This window comes from Urocitellus parryii, chromosome 8, assembly GCF_045843805.1.
Source record: "Urocitellus parryii isolate mUroPar1 chromosome 8, mUroPar1.hap1, whole genome shotgun sequence".
NCBI lineage: Eukaryota > Metazoa > Chordata > Mammalia > Rodentia > Sciuridae > Urocitellus > Urocitellus parryii.
In genome coordinates, this window is record NC_135538.1 from 52,968,230 (window position 1) to 52,987,227 (window position 18,998).

Here is an 18,998-nt window from a genome sequence, read left to right on the forward strand (position 1 = left end):
CAGTTGCATGGTATTATAAATTCATATAGACAAAATGATGCATTAATATATAGGATAGCCTGTAAAGTTAAAAGCTGAGCATTGAAATTAAATGCTCTGGAATGTTGGATGATGCTATCACTGCGCCCCATGATTCAGATACCAATGGTTGTGACAAGGACGGGGCATAGAGTTCAACCCTTTGCTAAACTGATTCTGTCTGGGATCTGAGAAGTTAGTTGTCAAACATTCTTCAAGCAGCATTTTATAACTATATGAACATGAATTATCCTTAATTACAGTCTGCACACATTACAAAATAACATAAACCCTTGCTAAATTTCCCTGTAGGTGTTGCAATGTATCTAGAAACTCTAAGCTCTTTCTTTCCAGATGTAATGCTAGTGCTATCATATTATTCCAAAAGAAATACTCTTACCTCATCTACTTCTAAAATTGGAAAGGAAGAGAGAATGCAGATTATGGGTTACTTGATCACCCTGAGTAATGATTCCTCCCTCTGGAGTGTGTCTGGCATTTTCCTAGCCAGATCTTCTTGCATCCTGGTGGTTTCCTGTTAGGAACCCTGGGATGTCTCTGCTTCTAAATGCAGTTTCCTCAAGGTCAGTTGCTTAGGGGAAAAAAGGCATTCATTTCACTTGTTTTCATTCTGCTTCCTTCAGGTCTCAGCACCATATTGGGGGCACCCAGTAGGTGACACTGAAATGTCCCTGGGCCACAGAGTCTAAGCAACAGCAAGAGTTACAACTTAGCCCTGAAAGAGGAGGCACAGTCTCCATCAGAAAGGGAGACAGAGCAGGAAACACTATCTTTTCTAAAGTGGGCATGTGTTGGGTGTAAGGTGGAGGGGTACGTGCTTACTGAATGCTTAGACACCATTAGATATGAGTTTATATGTTGGGGTGGAGAGCATTAATTAGGGTCTTTAGGTGTTTTTATTTATTTATTCTATTTGGTCAGTTGATTGATTGATTGATTGATTATCAGGGATTGAACACAGGGACTCAACTACTAAAGCCATCATCCCCAGCCCTTTTTTTAATTTTTTATTTTGAGACAGGCTCTCACTAAGTTGCTCAGGACCTTGCTGAGTTGCTGAGGCTGGCTAGGAGCTCGATATCCTCCTACCTCAGTCTCCCAAGTTGCTGGGATTATGGGCATGCACCACCATGCCTGGCGTGGCAGTGGATTTTTTTTTTTTAATGTGCCTTCTTACCTTTTTCTTTTTCGATGTAATGGCTGGCCACGAGCAGCAGCTCTGTCTGGAGTTCCTCCAGATCCCTTAAGGCTTCGTCATACATAATATGCACCCCTTGCTGGTCCCGGGTGTGGATACTGCCGTCTTCTGTGCTGTAATAGTAATCCTCATACTCCACTTCGGAGAACTCCATGAACTGAACACTGTGGACCTGGGGAAAGAAAGCCAAGCCCAGAAGTTCCTGGAAAAAGGGGGAGCTATATTTTGCCAGCCCAAATGGGCCAACCAGAAGGTCTCTACTCCTACACATGGGCTGTTAGCCTGGAGCTGCAAACATTCTGAATGTATAAAAAGCTGTATGCAGATAAAAATGTGTGGACAACAAATGTCTATGGGGAGAGGTGGTTGCTAAGGCAGGAAACTAGCTGATTAATTCATTTTTTTTTCTGATAAATTTAAGAGCAACTGGACAAGGGCAGCCACTTGAGCCTAGTGTTAGAAGTGGTCTCTAGAGGCTGGGTGCAGTGCTGCATGCCTGTAATTACAGGGACTTGGGAGGCTAATGTAGGAGGATTGCAAGTTCAAGATCAGCCTGGGCAACTTAGTGAGACCCCCATCTCAAATTTTAAAAAAGGGGGGCAGGCGGGGACTGGGAATGTAGCTAAGTGGTAGAATGCTCCAGGTCTGGGGTTCAATTCCGAGAAAACACACACACACACACAATCTCTGAAGTCAAAGTGCCTCTTTTAGGTCCTGGCTCTGCCAGGATCATACCCTGGGCCATTCACTCTGCTTATTTTAGCCCCCACAACTATAGTAGTTGACAACCATAGTGTAGTGACACTACACAGTCAAGGTACTTGGAATCTATAAATGCCAGCTGTTAATACATTTTGTTTTAATTATATAAAAAAAACTTTTAAATGAATTAGCACAATCTCATGTCTTAGTGATATACTGGGTTGAATAGTGTCCCTCCAAATTCATGTCCACCTGTGAATGAGACCTTATGTGGAAAAATAGGATTAGGATTAGGGTGGAATACCAATACCAAATACCAATACCAAATTGGATTAGGGTGGAATACCAATAGATAGTGTCCTTATAAAACAAGGGACATTTGGAAGACAGACTTTTAGGGGAGATGACCACATGAAGACATTAGCACTATACACCTAGGTCAAGGGGGGCCAAGGATTGGCAAGCACAGATAGCAACTACCAGAAGCTGGAAGAGATAAGGAAGGAAACTCCAGAGCCTTCCACGAAAGCATGGTCCTGCCTTATTGATATTGATATTTTACACTTATTTGTGCTATTTGGGGCCAATATTTGTCTCACCCACTGGACTATAAAATACTACAAGATTAAGTAACGTGTCTACTTTCATTTATCATTGTATTCCCATTGCTTTAGCAGAGACTACCACATAGTAGGCACTTAAGACAATACTTGTTAAATAAAAGAGTAGATCAATGTACACATTTTAAAAATATTTTTACACATAGGTTTCTTCAAGTCTAGGATTTTTATGATCTCTGCTTGTACTTTAAAAATATATCAGTCAAAAAAAATCAATCAAAAATTCTGGGCTTAATTCTTATAAATTCTGACTTTATGCCACTCTACCCTAATACATACATTCTCTATGAGGGTTATCATGGTAAGGGTTCTTCTGAGAACCACCATTCCACTCTGTTTCTATGAATTTGACTACTCAAGCATCTCACTTGTATAAATAGACTTGGCAGTATTTATCCTTGTGATTGGTTTGTTTTACCGAGTACAGTGTTCTCAAGGTTCATTCATGTTGTAGCACATTAGAATTTCGTTCCTGTTTAAAGCTGAATTATATTCCATAGTATATATATTACATATTGTTTATTCATTCATTCATTGATGAATACTTGGAGTATTTCCAATTTTTGGCTATTGTAAATAATGCTGCTATGCAGGGCGTGGTGGTACATGCCTATAATCCCAGCAGCTCGGAGGCTGAGGCAGGAGGATCGTGAGTTCAAAGCCAGCCTCAGCAAAAAGTGAGATGCTAAGCAACTCAGTGAGATCCTGTCTCTAAATAAAATACAAAATAGGGCCGGGGATGTGACTCAGTGGCTGAGTGCTCCTGAGTATTCAATTCCCAGTATTAAAATAATAAGGATATGGGGCTGGGGATGTGGCTCAAGCGGTAGCGCACTCGCCTGGCATGCGTGCGGCCCGGGTTCCATCCTCAGCACCACATACCAACAAAGAGGTTGTGTCCGCCGAGAACTAAAAAATAAATATTAAAAATTAAAAAAAAAGAAAAAGAAAAAGAAAGAAAATAATAAGGATATGAATATGAATATGAATATAGGTGTACAAATATCTGTTTTAATTCCAGCTTTCAATTCTTTTGAATATATAACCAGAAGTAGAATTTCTGGATCATATTGTAATTCTATTTTTAATTTTTTAAAGAACCTCCAGATTGTTTTCCACAGTAGTTATACCATTTCACATTTTAACCAACAGTGCACAACCTTCTAATTTGTCCACATCCTGGTCAATTCTTATTAATTTTAGGGGGTTGGTTGGTTGGTTGGTTGGTTTTGTGTAACTAGAGATCCTTTAAGCCAGGGCCTTGTACATGTTAGCAAGTTCTCTCACTGAGCTATATCCCCAATCCTTTTTTTTTTTTTTCATCCCCAGACCTTTATTATTTTGAGACAGAGTCTTAAAACAGGTGCTCACCTCCATGTCTGGCTCTTTTCAGGATTTTTTAGTATCCATTTTATATATTTTTTTAAAAAACTTGAGTTTCTAAGTGTTATTCATGAGTCATTTAAACTATAAAACCAGTTCTCCCAACTTTTGGTCCCAAGCCTATTTATTCTTATGACATAAAAAACTTTGCTAAAGAATCAATTGTTGGATATAATATAAGAATCAATACATTTTAAGCAATAATACTTTGGTTTTCCATAGATCTGTCAATGGATTTACACATATAGTGTTGTCTATTATACAAATACAGGAACCTTTCTGGAACATCACAAACAGGGCAGATTATTCTTGGCTTAGATAGTTAACTTCCGATATCGGAAAAATGGACAAGGGCTCTCTCTGAATCCATATGGTTCTATGGATCTACAATTAGAAATAGTTTTTATGTGTTGTAAAGTTCTAGATTCTCAGTCACTGAAGCAGAAAGTGAGAAACTGTCCAATAAATAAAAATGTGAGCATTTCTAAATAACAGCTATCATTTGTACTATTTCATCAAGAGGGTATTTCTTAGTGAAGCATTCCTCTAGCAGGTGGTGATTTTTTGTTTTGCTTTGCTTTTTGTTTTTCTTTAGTCATTTTTTAATATAATCAGGAGCTCCCTTCGATTAGAATTCAAAAAGTTAAATCACTGATTTTCACAAAACTGATTAGTACCTGAATATCAGTGGAAAAAAGAAAAAAAGTCAAGAAAATGAGATGTTGCATATAAAAATTAACAGTTTTCTTAGGTTTACGAATTACCATGTTGGATCCTATTAGCAATTAGCTCCTGTCTTTTATTATGCAAAGTGGGTTCTCCTTTAGGGAAAAAAAAAAGTGCGAGGGTGGGGGGTGTACAACTTAATATGTTATACTTTACCCACTTTTCTGGAGAAGACCTTTCCCAGTATTCTTGTACAGGGGAAACTGTACAACTTTAAAGAAATCGCTATTGAATTGAGTTCTGAAGCTGATGGAGAGCAATAGTATTGTCCAGATGCCAACTCTAATGCTATCGTCTATTTAAATCCTCATTTTCCTGCTCTCCTTACCAGGCTCCATTGTTCAGACCCTTTAAAAGGCACACGGTATTCTTTCTCTTTGGGCTATCCTTTGCTCTTTTTCTCCCCCATCCCCTGTCTTTGAAAAGTGCACTTGTGTCCACAGGAGATCCACTTTGAAGACCAAACAGCCAAATTGCTTCCTGCAGGGTTATGGCTTAGTCACTACAATGTTTCTCTATTTCCTTTTTAACTTTTCCATGGTCCCGTGAAAGACTCTCCTTCTAAAGGTTTTGTGGTCTGGAGAGTTGATCCTTCAATATTATGTTTGGAGGAGTGGCAGGAAGGGGAGGGCAATAATTATCTGAGTAAGAAATAATATGACCTTTGGAATGATTCATATGTGATTTTAAGTCTGAAAATTAACTCACACCAAGATTACTATTTGCTTAAAAAAAAGTAACTACAGGAAAATTGGTGGCCCATCACTGACTTTTCAACCTAGAGACTACTGCCAGCACTCAGTAATGTGTATTGTAGGCCTCTTGGCAGTGTAAACAATGCTTATCTGACTAGTTTTCTTTTCCTTAATCATCTTGTATTAATTTAATAGTAGTTCAACCTAAGAATCCAATCAAAATTGTTTGATAAATGACTCAATTATTTTGCTACAATATTTTAAAAAAATGATCAAAGCTATCTTCTATTTGACTCCCCCTCCCCCACAGTCTTTAGCATATAATATTGTTACTGTAATTAATTGTGCTGCTTTTGGACGGCACTTTCATACATGGTCCTTCTGTAATCTCACAACCATTCTGTTAGGGGCAGAGTCTTTCTTCTGTCAAATAAATATTTATTAAATACCTACTACGTGAAATATACATATCCAACTTTCTATTTCTTTTTGCTGATCCATTCAGCAAGCACCTCAGACATTCCATGTCCTAAACTGAGATTCTGATCTTTCCAAAAAATCTGCTTCCATCACCTCTCTGTTGATTGTGATTCCAATGCTTGGGTCAAAACCTTGGAATCAGCGTTGACTTCTCTGCTTAGAAATTGTGCTAGTTGCACCTTTCAAATATAGTCATATGTTACTAATGAGGATGTGTTCTAATGTGTCCTTAGGTGATTTTGTTGTTGTGTGAACATCACAGAATGTACCTACACACTCGTAGATAGTATAGACTGCTGCTATATGGTATAGCTTATTGTTCCTAGGCTCTAAACTTGAACACCATGTTACTGTGCTGAATATCTGTGTATCTAAAAATATAAAAAGAGGTTTGTTCACATTTAAATCACCACAAGCTCATAAATAATGTATTGCACCATGCCATTATAATGACTGTGATGTCACTAGACAATAGGACCTTTTCCACTTATAGTTATAATTTTATGGGAATACCATTGAATTGCAATTGGTCATTGATCAAAATGTGGTTATGCAGTGCATATGGTCAAGTTTGCTTAATGCAATAGGCTCCTAACTAGTCTCTCTGTGCCAGCTCTAAGTACCTTCTGGCTGTTCCCACTACGGCAGCATGAATGTTAAAATATAAGTCAAGCCCGGGTGTCACGGCTCACACCTGTAATCCCAGGAGCTAGGGAAGCTGAGGCAGAAGGATCACAAGTTTGAAGCCAGGCTCAGCAACTTAGTGAGGCCCTAAGTAACTTAATAAGATCCTATCTCAAAATAAAAAATAAAAAGGGCTGGGGATGTGGCTCAGTGGCTAAGCACCCCTGGGTTCAATTCCTTGTAACCCCCCCCCCCCCAGGAAAAAAAAAATCACTGTTTCCACTCCTCTGCTTTAAACTTTCCCAGGACTCCCCTTCCCACTCAAAGTCAAAGCCAAGTTCCACACAGTGGTCCACAAAGCCCTAGAAAGTCTTCCCCCACTTCCTAGCTTTATCACTTACTGCTTTGCCCTTCACTTACTCCAGTCACTCTGAACTTCTTTGTTCTTGCAGCCCTGCTGGCCACAGTCCTGCCTTGGGACCTATACACTGGTTTTCCTCTCTGGCACTCTTTTCTCAGACGGTCATGTGGGTTGCTTCCTGAAATTCTCCAGGTCTTAACTCAGGCAGTCCCTTCTCTGTAAGGCCTTTCCTGACCACGCTACCATGGCAACACCCCATCACCCCCTCCACCAGTCTCCACTCTCCTTTTCTACATAGTTTTTCTCCACAGTAGCTATTGCCATCTTTATTTGTCCACAAAGTCTAGGCAATTCTGTGATAAACAACTGCCAAGTTCAGTAGCCTAACACTTAAAATGAATTTCTCACTCATGCAAACCCACTGAAGGACCGAGACTCGAGGCTGCCACCTTCTAGCAGCAATGCAGGGATCCAGGATGTTTTCATCTTATGATTTGATCATCTCAACTTGTGCCTTCCACTGGCTAAAGCAGAAGAGGGCCTGAGGCTATGCACCAGCTCCCGAGTGCTTTGGACTGACACTGACATAGGCTGTTTCTGCTCACAGCCCACTGGCCAAAGCTAGTCATAGGCCACATGCAACTGCAAGGGCTAGGAAGTCTGGGCAAGCCTTGGTGTCAAACCCCTGACATTCTGCATCTGTTATAAATCTGTTTGTTTCTCTCCACAAGGTGCCATGATAGCAGGAATTTATACCAGTTATGTTCACTGCTGCATCCCCAGTGCCTAGGACAATTAATAGATAGAATATTTGTGCAAGGAACGGATGGATGAATGATGGACTCATACGGCTTGAGGGAGAAGATAAGCTGATAGTCAAGCCAGCCATATGTTTAATGCTATTCTGGAAGCAGATTCAGGGAAGAAACAGTGCTGCACAGAGATGGCAAGGAAGGCATCCTTGGAGAGGAGATATTTGAATGAACTCTTGGGTCACAGTAGGGTTAGGAAGTGAGGGACGGAGAGGTCCAGAGAAGCAAGTAGTTCTGCCCTTTCCAAGGAAGTCCAGGCCCAGCTTATTGACATGGAAATTTGGGGACAGCCCAGGGAAATGAGGTCTCAGAGGTTCACAGGGGCCAGATTGTGCTCAGCCTTGTAAATGTCACCAAGAAGCCTGGACTTTATCTTGTGAGAAACAGGAAACCCATGTAGGATTTCAAGCAAGGAAATAAGTGGGATTACATTTGGGCAAAGATCCCAGAGAAATTTACAAAGCAATTTGGAGAGACAGTCTCCTATTTAAAAATTCTTCTCTGTTCCCTGCCAATCTTGGAATTGGTCCCACATCCTAATGAGAGCCTAGGCCTTCATGGTCTGGTCCACTCTTCTGTGCAGGCTCACCTCCCACCACTTCCTCTCAACATCCCCTGCCATCAGCACACAAGTCCCAGCAGACCCTGAACACCACATGGACCGTCAGACCTCACACCTGAGGAGTCAATCTCAAGGCCAGACAGCCAGAGTTTTCTGCTCTTGTTTGGGGCTCTTTCTTCCACATGCCTTTAAAGTAGACTCATAAAGCAGCAAAATATCCATGACAGATTTTTATGTGCCTTCTTTCTTCTGTATTACTGTTGAATGAACAGTCTTTAATATTAGCCCCAAACTTTCCTTGTGGGATCAAGCACACTGGATGAAGGGAAAGGGGCTGGGGAAAGGGTCTTCATCCTAGGAGCTCCTCTCATATCTGGTAAGCTCAGAGGTCTTGCTCCCAGCAACCTTGTCTCAGCCAGTGAGATCAACCCAATGGATTAGCATTTGCCCTGCCCTTTCCCTATGTGGGAAAATCACACCAGTCAGGCCTGGATAAACGCCACACCCACAGCAAGTAGCTAAACCGCATGGTTCCATTAAAGTCTCTGACAGGTCTTGAGTGTCTCACACTGAAGTAATAGCAGCTGGTAGCTCTTAGGAATGATGCTATCCCTACCATTTATGAGAAAATAGTACCGAAATACTGCATTAACCCGAGAAACTATTCTTCCAATCAATGGGGCAGGATAATATTTGTCTCCCTTTTCATTTATTTCTACTCCTCACCCTCAACCCAGAATAAACAAAGTGGCACAGGACTCTTGGGCAAGAATTTTTTAAAAATCAATTAGCATAATAATATATCACAGCTGTGATAAGATTAATAATATTAGTAAGAAAAAGATGTGTTTGTCTTACAAGGGTTTGTTTCGGGAATTGCACCCAGGGGTGCTAAACCACTGAACCACATCCTCAGCCCTTTTTTATATTTTATTTAGAGACAAGGTCTCAGTGAGTTGCTTAGGGCTGCACCAAGTTGCAGAGGCTGGCTTTGAGCTCATGATCCTTCTGCCTCAGCCTCCTGAGCTGCTGGGATTACTGGAATGTGCCACCAACCTGGCTGTAGGTTTGTTTTAAAGTCTTAACCCTGCTCTCTGGTTCCACTGAGGGGTGAGCTCACTGGGCTTGATGAGCTGGGATCAAGAGAGGAGGGCAGAGAGGCAAGGGGTGAGGGAGTGAGGGGAGATTGGAGACATCTGTGTATAGTAGGGGATAGGAATTTGGGGTGCTTATTAGGTAAGAAGATAAAAAATGGAAGGCTGTCTTGGATACAAGGGAAGGTAGGACTCTAAATGACTGGGTGGCAAAAATACTTCCCACCATCTAAAGCTTAACTGTTCAAGATCGTAACCCCTAGTCACATGGGACCATTAAGCCTTGAAATGCTACTTGTTGAAGCCAAAATGGGTTTTCTGTATTAAATAGAACCAGATTTTAAAGACAATACCAAAAAAATTTAAAAAGGGAGTAGTATCTCATCAGTGATTCCTTAGTGAAATAACTTAGACCCTGTTTCAAAATAAAAAGGTCTGAGAATGTAGCTTAGTGTTAGAGTGCCCGTGGATTCAATCCCCAATACCCAACCCCCCAAATTTAAGTTCATATGTGTCTTTGAATGTTTTTAAATATGACTATTGGAATTTTAAAAATTGTGTGTTGCTTGCATTTTGCTTCTGCATAGGCTGATCTAGCCTGCACATAGGAGCAACGGTTCACAGTAAGGTTTCACACCCTTACAGATATGACAGGCACATTAGCTTAGAATATGATTTGTTTCGTAGTTAAGTAAGTTTTATTTTTCATATTTGTCAATCACTGTCAAGCAGTGTCTTTTAAGAGTATTAACTTCATGGGCTAGAGATAGAGCTCAGTTGGTAGAGCACAAGGCCCTGGGTTCAATCCTCAGCACTAAAAAAAAAAAAAAAAAAAAAAAAAAAAGTATTAAATTCATTTTAAAGCCCATCTTTAGGAATAAACTTTCTAGATTTTGAGATGGAAAATTTGCAAGAGACTTTACAATAGCCCACCAAACCATAGAAATGCTCAACTTTGTTTCCGAATAAAGGGTCTTTTGTTAGGATTGAAATTTCACTTTTTTTTTTTGTTGTTGTTGTTCCAGGGATTGATCTAGGAGCACTTAAACACCGAGCCACATCCCCAGACCTTTTTATTTTTGTTTTGAGACAGGGTCTTGCTAAGTTGCTGAGGGCCTCACTAAGTTGCTGAGGCTGATCTCAAACTTGCAATCCTCCTGCCTCAAGCCTCCTGAGCTGCTGGGATTACAGGCGTGCGCCACCATGATCAGCTAAGGGATGGTTTTCAATGCAAAGGATTAAGAGAATGTTTTGTTTTGTTTTTGGTACAGGGTGGGGGTGGGTAAGGTGGATTACAAGAGTTCACATGCCTGACTCTAGGATTGAAGTTCTAAAGAGGCTACAGAAAAATATGTTCAAGAGACATCAAAAGCACCAGAGGGCAAACAGGCTTTTTGAAAGAATAGAAATTTTTTCTTGTTGTTTCATGTTTTTCTAATTTGTCTCTATCCCCTCCCCCCCCTTTATAAAATTCTATTTTTACATTCAGGGCTTAGAAAACAGCAAAGGGCCAAAATGGTACCGCTAGCAATGTCAAGGGGGAACTTGTAAGAGCTTCCTTGTAAGAACATGTGGTTCTCAGGCGAGGAAAACCCATAAAGCACCATATGCTCTCTGTTCACGATGCATCAACAATTCAGCAGCTCAACCTTTCTTTCCATGGTGGCCTTAGAGCTGCTCTTAGGGTGCTCTCTGTCTGGCTCGTGCCCTCAAGTGGACACTGTATTTTATTGTGGTTAGAAACGTATTTTCCCTTTTACTGCAATTTTTAAAAAAACAAAACCAAAAACCATATGCCTAAGAAACACCCCACTACTCCACCGTGTTAACTGATTTGAATTGCAAGAAAAAAGTTGACTTGGGAGACAAGATAGTCAAGGAAGAATAACTCACAGCAGAGCACCTCACCTTGTGCTCAGCAGATGTCCCATGGACATAGTGGTGAGTTCCCAGGCCTTGTGAGGTGCCCAAGCCTCCTCGTGTCACATTGACCCAAGAACTATCTTCCATGGTGGGGACCAGTTTCCCTGAAACTAAGGTAAGGCCTGAAGTATTGATTGTCAAAGTTCGCTCGACAGATCTGAAATAGTTCAGAATTCCCAAGCAGGTACGCTGAAACAAAGAGAAGAACAGAATCAAGACCCTGCCCTTTGCCTTGTCCCACACTACAGAGTGAAACTTCAGGAGGTGACGGGGTGGCAGGCCAACCCTACTGTGGAGAAAGGAACACACTGCCTCAGAAAGGGATTGGTTTCATGTTAAAAATAAATAAATAAAAGAATAAAGAGCAAAAGCATAGAAATGAATTACTACTGAAGAGCAGAGAGCCCCCTTTCTAGACAATCAGACATTTCTGATACCTGAAGCCAGTGTGCTGGGCCATCCACATACCTGCAGCGACCTGATTCGCAGGTGGCGAAGACACAGAAAGGACAAGTAGGCCCCTTTCATCGAGACAGGGTTCCCATCACTGAGCTCGGCTTCATCATCCAAGCCCAGCACTTGTAGGGCCATTGCATAGTTGTACCTTTAGTAAGCAAGAGAAATATAATAAATTTTTTCCATCTCAAAGGAGTTCAACAATTCACATACAAATCGAAGTCATTTCATTTAACATAAAGAAATTTCACAATAGCTTCCCTTTTAAAAAAAGCACTGGAGCGGAAATAATTACGCTGGGTATAAATATAAAAAGAAATTTCTCTTAGCAATTACTCTCATTAAAAAGAGTCCTAGGGTGAAGCATTACTTTAGTTGTATGACCTTTTTAACATTCTTGCTTTCATTCTAACTCCAAATATTTTTGAGTTAACATGTAAGCGACATATTAATCAATCACTCGATTTTTCCTAAAATTTTTAATCCATTTTCTTGAGTCACCAATAAAATGATTTATGGTTTAATTTTACCCTGTCTCTTTTTTCTGCTTGAGAGGCCCATCAGCACATTGACTGAGACTTATTCGTGTTAGCACATTTTCATTTTTTTCCACTGAAAGGTCATTCTCCTTCATATTTGCATTCTATCAAAAAAATGAGCATTAGTTCAATTACATAAAACATTTGCAACATTATTAACAAAATCATAACAGGTTCTTATAAAATTAAACCTCATGATCCATATTTAGACGCATTAGTGGAAGAGCTCCTTGATCCATTTCAACCTGACATATGAAAATCTGGAGGGTCACTGTTTCAGTAGCTAAGTCTTTGTTTTATGAAAACATTCACAGCTTTTAAATAGTAGCCACCCCCAAAATTATTGCCTTTTGCATGATTCAATTTATAAAAAGTCAATACATTTTTCAAGAATATGTGTGTCTGGAACCTTGGACCTCTGTTCTTAAAGAGAGATCAATGAATTTAAACCCTCCTTCTACCCATTAGCTATATGATCAGTCATTTAAAGTCTTGCACCTGAGGGCTGGGGGATATAGCTCAGTTGGTAGAGTGCTTGCCTCACATGCATAAGGCCCTGGGTCCAATCCCCAGCAAGAAATAAATAAATAAAGTCTTGCACCTGTTTCCTCCACGGTTGTCAAATGACATGATTGTGGGAAATGGAATATGTGAGAATTGAATGACAGAATTATAGAAAGCCTCCAGCTTAGTGCCAGGTACCTAATAGTTCCTCAGAATGCCAATTCTCTCCTCCATGAATTGTAGTCGTCAGCCAGACCTGTAGGATGTGTCGTGGAATTCGTGGTTTGCATTTCCACAGTCAGCTTTCCTGATGCCAAGAAAGGTGCTGTCATACACAGGGGCCCCAGGGCAAACTGGGAAGAAGCTGATTTCTGTGGTCCTGCCCCTGGTTCTCTAGACAGCCTCTTCTTGGATGCCCTCTTTACCTGTCCCTGGGCATGCACCCCATTCTTTCACAGTGGCACTGATCCCCACATTAAGTACTGAGTAGCAATGACTGAGGTTCCTCTCTGGGTTCTAACAGTTGATTCTTGGAATTTCAACAAGTCCTTATGGCAGAAACTACTAGTTGTTCCCCAGCAATAGCTCTTTCTCTCTTTTTCTACAATAAAATATCTATCTTGACATTTGGCCACTCAGATAAAGATGGCATTTCTGTGAGTTAATAAATAAAAAAATAAAAAAAAAAAGCATTCCCAAGCCTCTCTCTCTTGGTGTAGTTACATGACCAATGGACTGGGGAAATGTGCCAGGTTGTATCTTCTAGGAATATCCCTGATGAGGCAGCTTGCCCACCCCATCCTCCATCCTGCCGCTTAAAACATGAAGGTGACAGCTGGAATTCCATCTCGGGCCACGTGTTGATCTCCAATAAGGAGGCCACACTTGTTGGAAATTCTGGGACAGACTGATTTGAGGTGCCTGAGGACTTCATGGAGCAGAGCTGCCATGCCAGCTCTGTACTTCCTACTTCTAGATATTCATCGGAAGGCAAGAAAGTGAAATTTCCATCTTTCCTGAATGACAGAATGTATAGAAAGCCTCCAGCTTAATCCTTAATCTTTAATCCTCTGCCATTTTGTTTCCCTACAACCAACAGCCAAACCTAATTTTAACTAATCTGGTCCCCAGGGCTCTGAAGACAGACTACCAGGCTTCATGACTGGCAGTTGGGTGGACAATTTTGATAGGGACCACAGGAAGAATAGGTGAGTGAGAATGTTGATTATCATTGGGTGGTTGCCCATTCTACCGGTGAGTAGAGTCATTTCCTGTGTATTGCGGGTCAGTGTACCCATCAGTGTATCCTGGGTAAGTATATCACAGCCCTAGGACTATGACATGGTACACTCCCGTTCCTAAAAATGGACACACAAGATCATCATCCCAACATGAAGAAAATCTCTATTAAAAAAAAAGTGCATGAAAATAAAAACTATCTGAGAGAGCTGAAATTCTACAATTCTCTCAAGTGTGGGGGGAGAGGGCTCCTCTGGAGCCTTTCGCCAGCTGGGCCTGTGGTATACTCAGGCTGCAGTTCAGCCCTGACCTATGTGGTCTCGGAGGGAAAACTCTGAGCCACATCCTTTCTCAGATGGTATTGTAACTTTTTCAGCTGCTTCTAAAATTACCCAGAATTACACAGAAAAGAGCAGAAAGTGACATCAAGTGACAGCAAAAGACGTTTGAAGGAATGAACAAACCACAAAAGTACTGTCTGGCTAGCAGATTGCCAGGAAGAAAGGAAGGGGGCACAGACAGGCTGGGTTGAGGAAGAGGGTATAGTCCAACATCCTCTGGGAAGAGGGAATCAACCACAGCTATGAAAGAGAACTGCTTTGGAAATACCAAAAACCAGGAATGTAATCAACAGTGCAGGTAAGCAGCAAGCCGCCCAGAATCCAGAATGTCAACACCTTCTGCGCGCACACTTGCTTCATGAGTAGATATACCTTTGACTTTTATTGACCTTCACCCTGCCTGTAGCTGGGTCCTTGCCAGCCTGACCAAATTTATGTATTTTCAGTTCTGAGATTTCTACTGATTGCAGATCTTATTTCCTTTTGGGAAGTTGGCAAACACATTGGATGGGGAAGTTGGATAGGAGGAATGAAAGGAAAAGTAAGTATTATGTATTTCCCCATCCCCAAATGTCTCCACGATTTAATGTGTGTTTATCCATGGACAAAAAGAATAGGATATATACAAAAGGTTCACAATATTGTTGTTATTTTAGGTGATAAAATGATGGTTGATTTTTTTCTTTCTTATAATTTTCATATCTGGTGAGTGGAGTCTCTCTCTCTCTCTCTGCCTCTCTGCTTTCTGATCATCATGTGAGCTGCTTCCCTCTGCCACACTCTACTGCCATGATATCCTGCCTCACCTCCAGCCTCAAGGAATGAAGCCAGCTGTCCATGGACTGAGACCTCTGAAACTATGAGTCTCCAAATAAACTTTTCCTCCTTTAAAATTGTTCTTGTTGGGTATTTTACTCACAGTGACAAAAAAAAAAGCTGACTAAAATTCTTAGGGAATGGCATGGGACCATCTACCTAACAAATTACAGACTCAGCAGAATCCACAAAGACCTCACTGGTTCATTCCTTGTCCTAACCAGGACAATGACTAAATATATATAATTTTTAATTTTCAAAGGAAAATAAAAGTCTTATAGTCCATTTTTGCAGAAGTCTGGCTGGGCACAATTCAGAAGCCACTTGTCAAAAGAAACTAACTTTATTTTTAGAACTACAAACGCCAAACAAAACAGCTCCTCAGGAAAAAACCCTCAGAGCCCAACTGCCACCACCAGCTTCCACAAGCCTCTCACCCCCACACCAGCCTCTCCACCTCCCACAATCCTCCTGCTCTTGAGGCTGATTGGCTGGGTTGTGTGGGCGGAGCCAAAGAAGTCCCCCAATGAGCAGCTCCGTGGAGGAGCCAATCAGCTAGATGTTGCTGGGGCCGCTGTGAGCCAATCATCAGCTGGCAGTCTGAAGGGCAGGGAAACAGCCCAATGAACATCACCGCAGAGGAGCCAATCAGCTAGATGTTGCTGGGGCTGCTGTGAGCCAATCATCAGCTGGCAGTCTGAAGGGCAGGGAAACAGCCCAATGAACATCACCACAGAGGAGCCAATCAGCTAGATGTTGCTGGGGCTGCTGTGAGCCAATCATCAGCTGGCAGCTGGAAGTTTGCTGGGGTCCCTTTGGCTGTGGCTCTCAACACATTTTGACGAGAATTATCTCATTTTAGTTATACCTGATCTTGAATTAATAATTGGACATTAAAAATTTTTTTCTATATTCCCCAAACCTATATCTTTAAGTAAATACAGAATTAGTATTTTGCTAGAAAAGAAGGTCCAACCTTCAATTAAAGCCCAATTTGAAATGTGATAGAAACATTAAAACATTATCAAGTTCAGACAAACATCTCCAGTGTTTGCTCACAATAGTTGTAGGAAATAGAAACCCTCATAAGTTGCTGGTGCGGGGAATGGTTTAAACACCTTGGCAAGATTCATGTAAAAGTTTTTGTGCATATTCTGTGACCAGAAAATCCACCTTTAAATATCTACTCTAAAGAAACACATATACAAGAAAGTTCAGTAGGACTGCTTTTTACTAGAAGAAAAATTGGCAGCTACTTTCCATGAAGACAGCTGTCTAAGCTGTGGCCTGCTATAAAATATCATATAGCCATTAAAAAGAGCAGCAAGACAGATCTTCAAGACAGATTGTTGTACAAAAAAAGCCAGTTACAGACCGACAGTCTCATGGTGTGACATGTCATTTATACAGAAAACTGAAACAAAATTATTCTTTCTCTCTTTTTATGGGAATATACATATGCATGTAGATGCATTGAAAAGGCTGGAAGTAATACTAGTGTTTAACCTCTGGGGAGATGGAACGAAGAGCAACACTTGGGAAGAGGGTGGTCAAGGAGGAATTAACTCTTGAGTTATCTCTTCATCTTTTACAAGGGTGAGGGGCATATGGGAACTCTTTGTAGTACCTTGGAACATTTCTGTAAATGAAGAATTTATTTACTACTACTGTAGTTTAAAATTATTAGTTTTTAAATTCCTTAAAAAGAAAAATGGTAACTATATGGAGAAACCTGGCAAACACCCTCAGCTGAACCTAGTGAACAAAATTAGCTTGACTAGTGATGAATCCTATTGATTTCCCATTCCCTGGTGTGATGTGATGAGAGGGGCATTTTGTCTCTGTTGTACTCTTTCACTTAAACCCATAACCCCAGCAGAACCATGAGAAAAACATCAGAAAAAAAATCAAATTAGGGATCTGTCTCTGGGTCACCTGGCCAGAACTCCTGAAGACCGTCAAGGTCACAATAAACAAAGGAAGACTAAGAAACTATCACAGACCAGAGGAGACAAAGGAGATGTGATCAAATGCACTGTCATAACCTGTATAGAGTCCAGAGCAGAAAAAAAGAGAATATTAATGGAAAATTTGGTGAAATCCAAATGAAGATTAATTTAGTTAGCAGTCATGCACCAATGTTTGTTCCTTAGGTGTGACAAATGTACCATAATGATGTAAGATGTTAATAACAGGCAAAACTGGGGAAGGGCTCTACAGGAACTCTTTGTACCACCTTGACAATGTTTCTGTAAATATCAAACTATAACAAAATAAAACTTTTATTAAAAAAAAAAACCTAAGGAAAGGTTACTGGTAAACAGCATTCTCTTGGAATTGATCAGAAGCTGTTCTGTGTTTGCATAGTAGGAATTACATTCTGCGGTGGCTGTCAAAATGTCAGTCTGATGAGATTTGCTTTCCTTTGTGCAGAAGGCGCTTAAGAAAGTTATTTGTCATGGGATGTTGGTTGCCACTTGCCAGCTTCAGAACCAGAGTGCAGACCAGCATACAGATGCTAAACTTGGTACTTGACTGCTACATGCTTGTAAATCAGTAACTGAGCTTTAAAATTCAGAGCCGCATTCCTGGGCCTCCTCCCAGCTGCCACATTTTTTTTGCTTCATCCTAATCTCATCTGACTAGTATTCAACATTCAGAATGGCAATATGCTACCATTGGGGCTCTGATACAGTATAAAGTGACAGAAATGTTTGAAGAGGTCACACATTATCACACACAGGAAAATGGGAAGGAAATGGGAAGGAAGGTTGAAAACATTGGTTTTTGCCTCAGAGCTGTCTTTTTTTTTTTTTTTTTTTAGTACCTGGAATTGAAACCAGGGGCACTTAACCACGGAGCTACATCCCCACCCCTTTTTATTTTTTTATTTTGACACAGGGTCTCACTAAGTTGCTTACGGTCTTGTTAAATTTGTTGAGGCTAGTCTCGAACTTGTGATCCTCCTGCCTCAGCCTCCTGAGCCACCGGGATTACAGGTAAGCACCCATACACCTGGCTCAAAGCTGCCTTTCTTAAACCCAGTGCTATTTTCTGTTCCCTGCTTGGAAAGCTCTTCTCCAGGCTTTTTTCATGGCAGCTGCTTCTCAACCATTAGATGTCAGTTCAAATGCCACCTCCATCCCTACCAAGAGATCTTGGCTGCCCTCTACCAAAGCGTGCCCCTTTCTGCCCATTGTTCTCTGCCCCTGTAGTTTCTTTGTGGCAATCACAAGTTAAGAAATCTAGATTTACTTCTCTGTTCACTTATTTATTGCATGTTGCTCCAGGGAACCGTCTGTTTCATTTCCTGCACCCAGCGTAATTCCTGGCACAAAGGTAGTATCTGAGTAACAATTGCTGAAGGAATGAATGAGTCAGACTAACATGTAGGGTGACTTGTGTTCCTTATCTGCCTCCCTCGTGCCCCACCTCTGGAATCTAAAAATAAACAGGTATTCTAAGCTCTTTATGGTCTATTGACCATAAAAATCAACTTGAAAATACCCATGTTTTTCTCCCTCTGGTCAAATCCAAGAACAACATTTATGTCAGTCAGTAGTAAGGAGAAGTGGTTTTCTTCTTTCCTCCTCCCTTCCACTTTTTTCTTTTCTTTTCTTTTTTCTTTCTTTCTTTCTTTTTTTTTTTTTTTTAACATTTGGCCATCTCCTTCAACACAATCATTGGTGACGGCATAGACTGCATCTGTTTCGTACCTGACTTTCCAACCCCTCTGCTGGTGGAAGGAAGCAGAAACGAAGAAAGAAGCATCAGTTCTCCCTCCACTGTGTGGTAGGGGAAAGGCAGGCTGGAACCTTCCACTTCCATTCAACCATGGCCTCTCATGCTATTGCCCTATCTGTGTGTTACCTACCTGAGGCCTC

The 18,998-nt window shown here is 40.9% G+C and overlaps 1 protein-coding gene across 1 annotated transcript in view; it reads right to left on the minus strand.

Annotated features, from left to right (window-relative positions):
- LOC113183360 (uncharacterized) overlaps positions 1-18,998 on the minus strand; it is a 137,263-nt gene that overhangs the window by 95,323 nt on the left and 22,942 nt on the right. The window contains exons 9-12 of the mRNA XM_077801484.1: positions 12,206-12,318; positions 11,688-11,823; positions 11,205-11,408; positions 1,217-1,409 (exon numbers count right to left, since the gene is read on the minus strand). Coding sequence (XP_077657610.1) covers positions 1,217-1,409; positions 11,205-11,408; positions 11,688-11,823; positions 12,206-12,318 — 646 coding nt within the window. The remainder of the gene's footprint in view (positions 1-1,216; positions 1,410-11,204; positions 11,409-11,687; positions 11,824-12,205; positions 12,319-18,998) is intronic.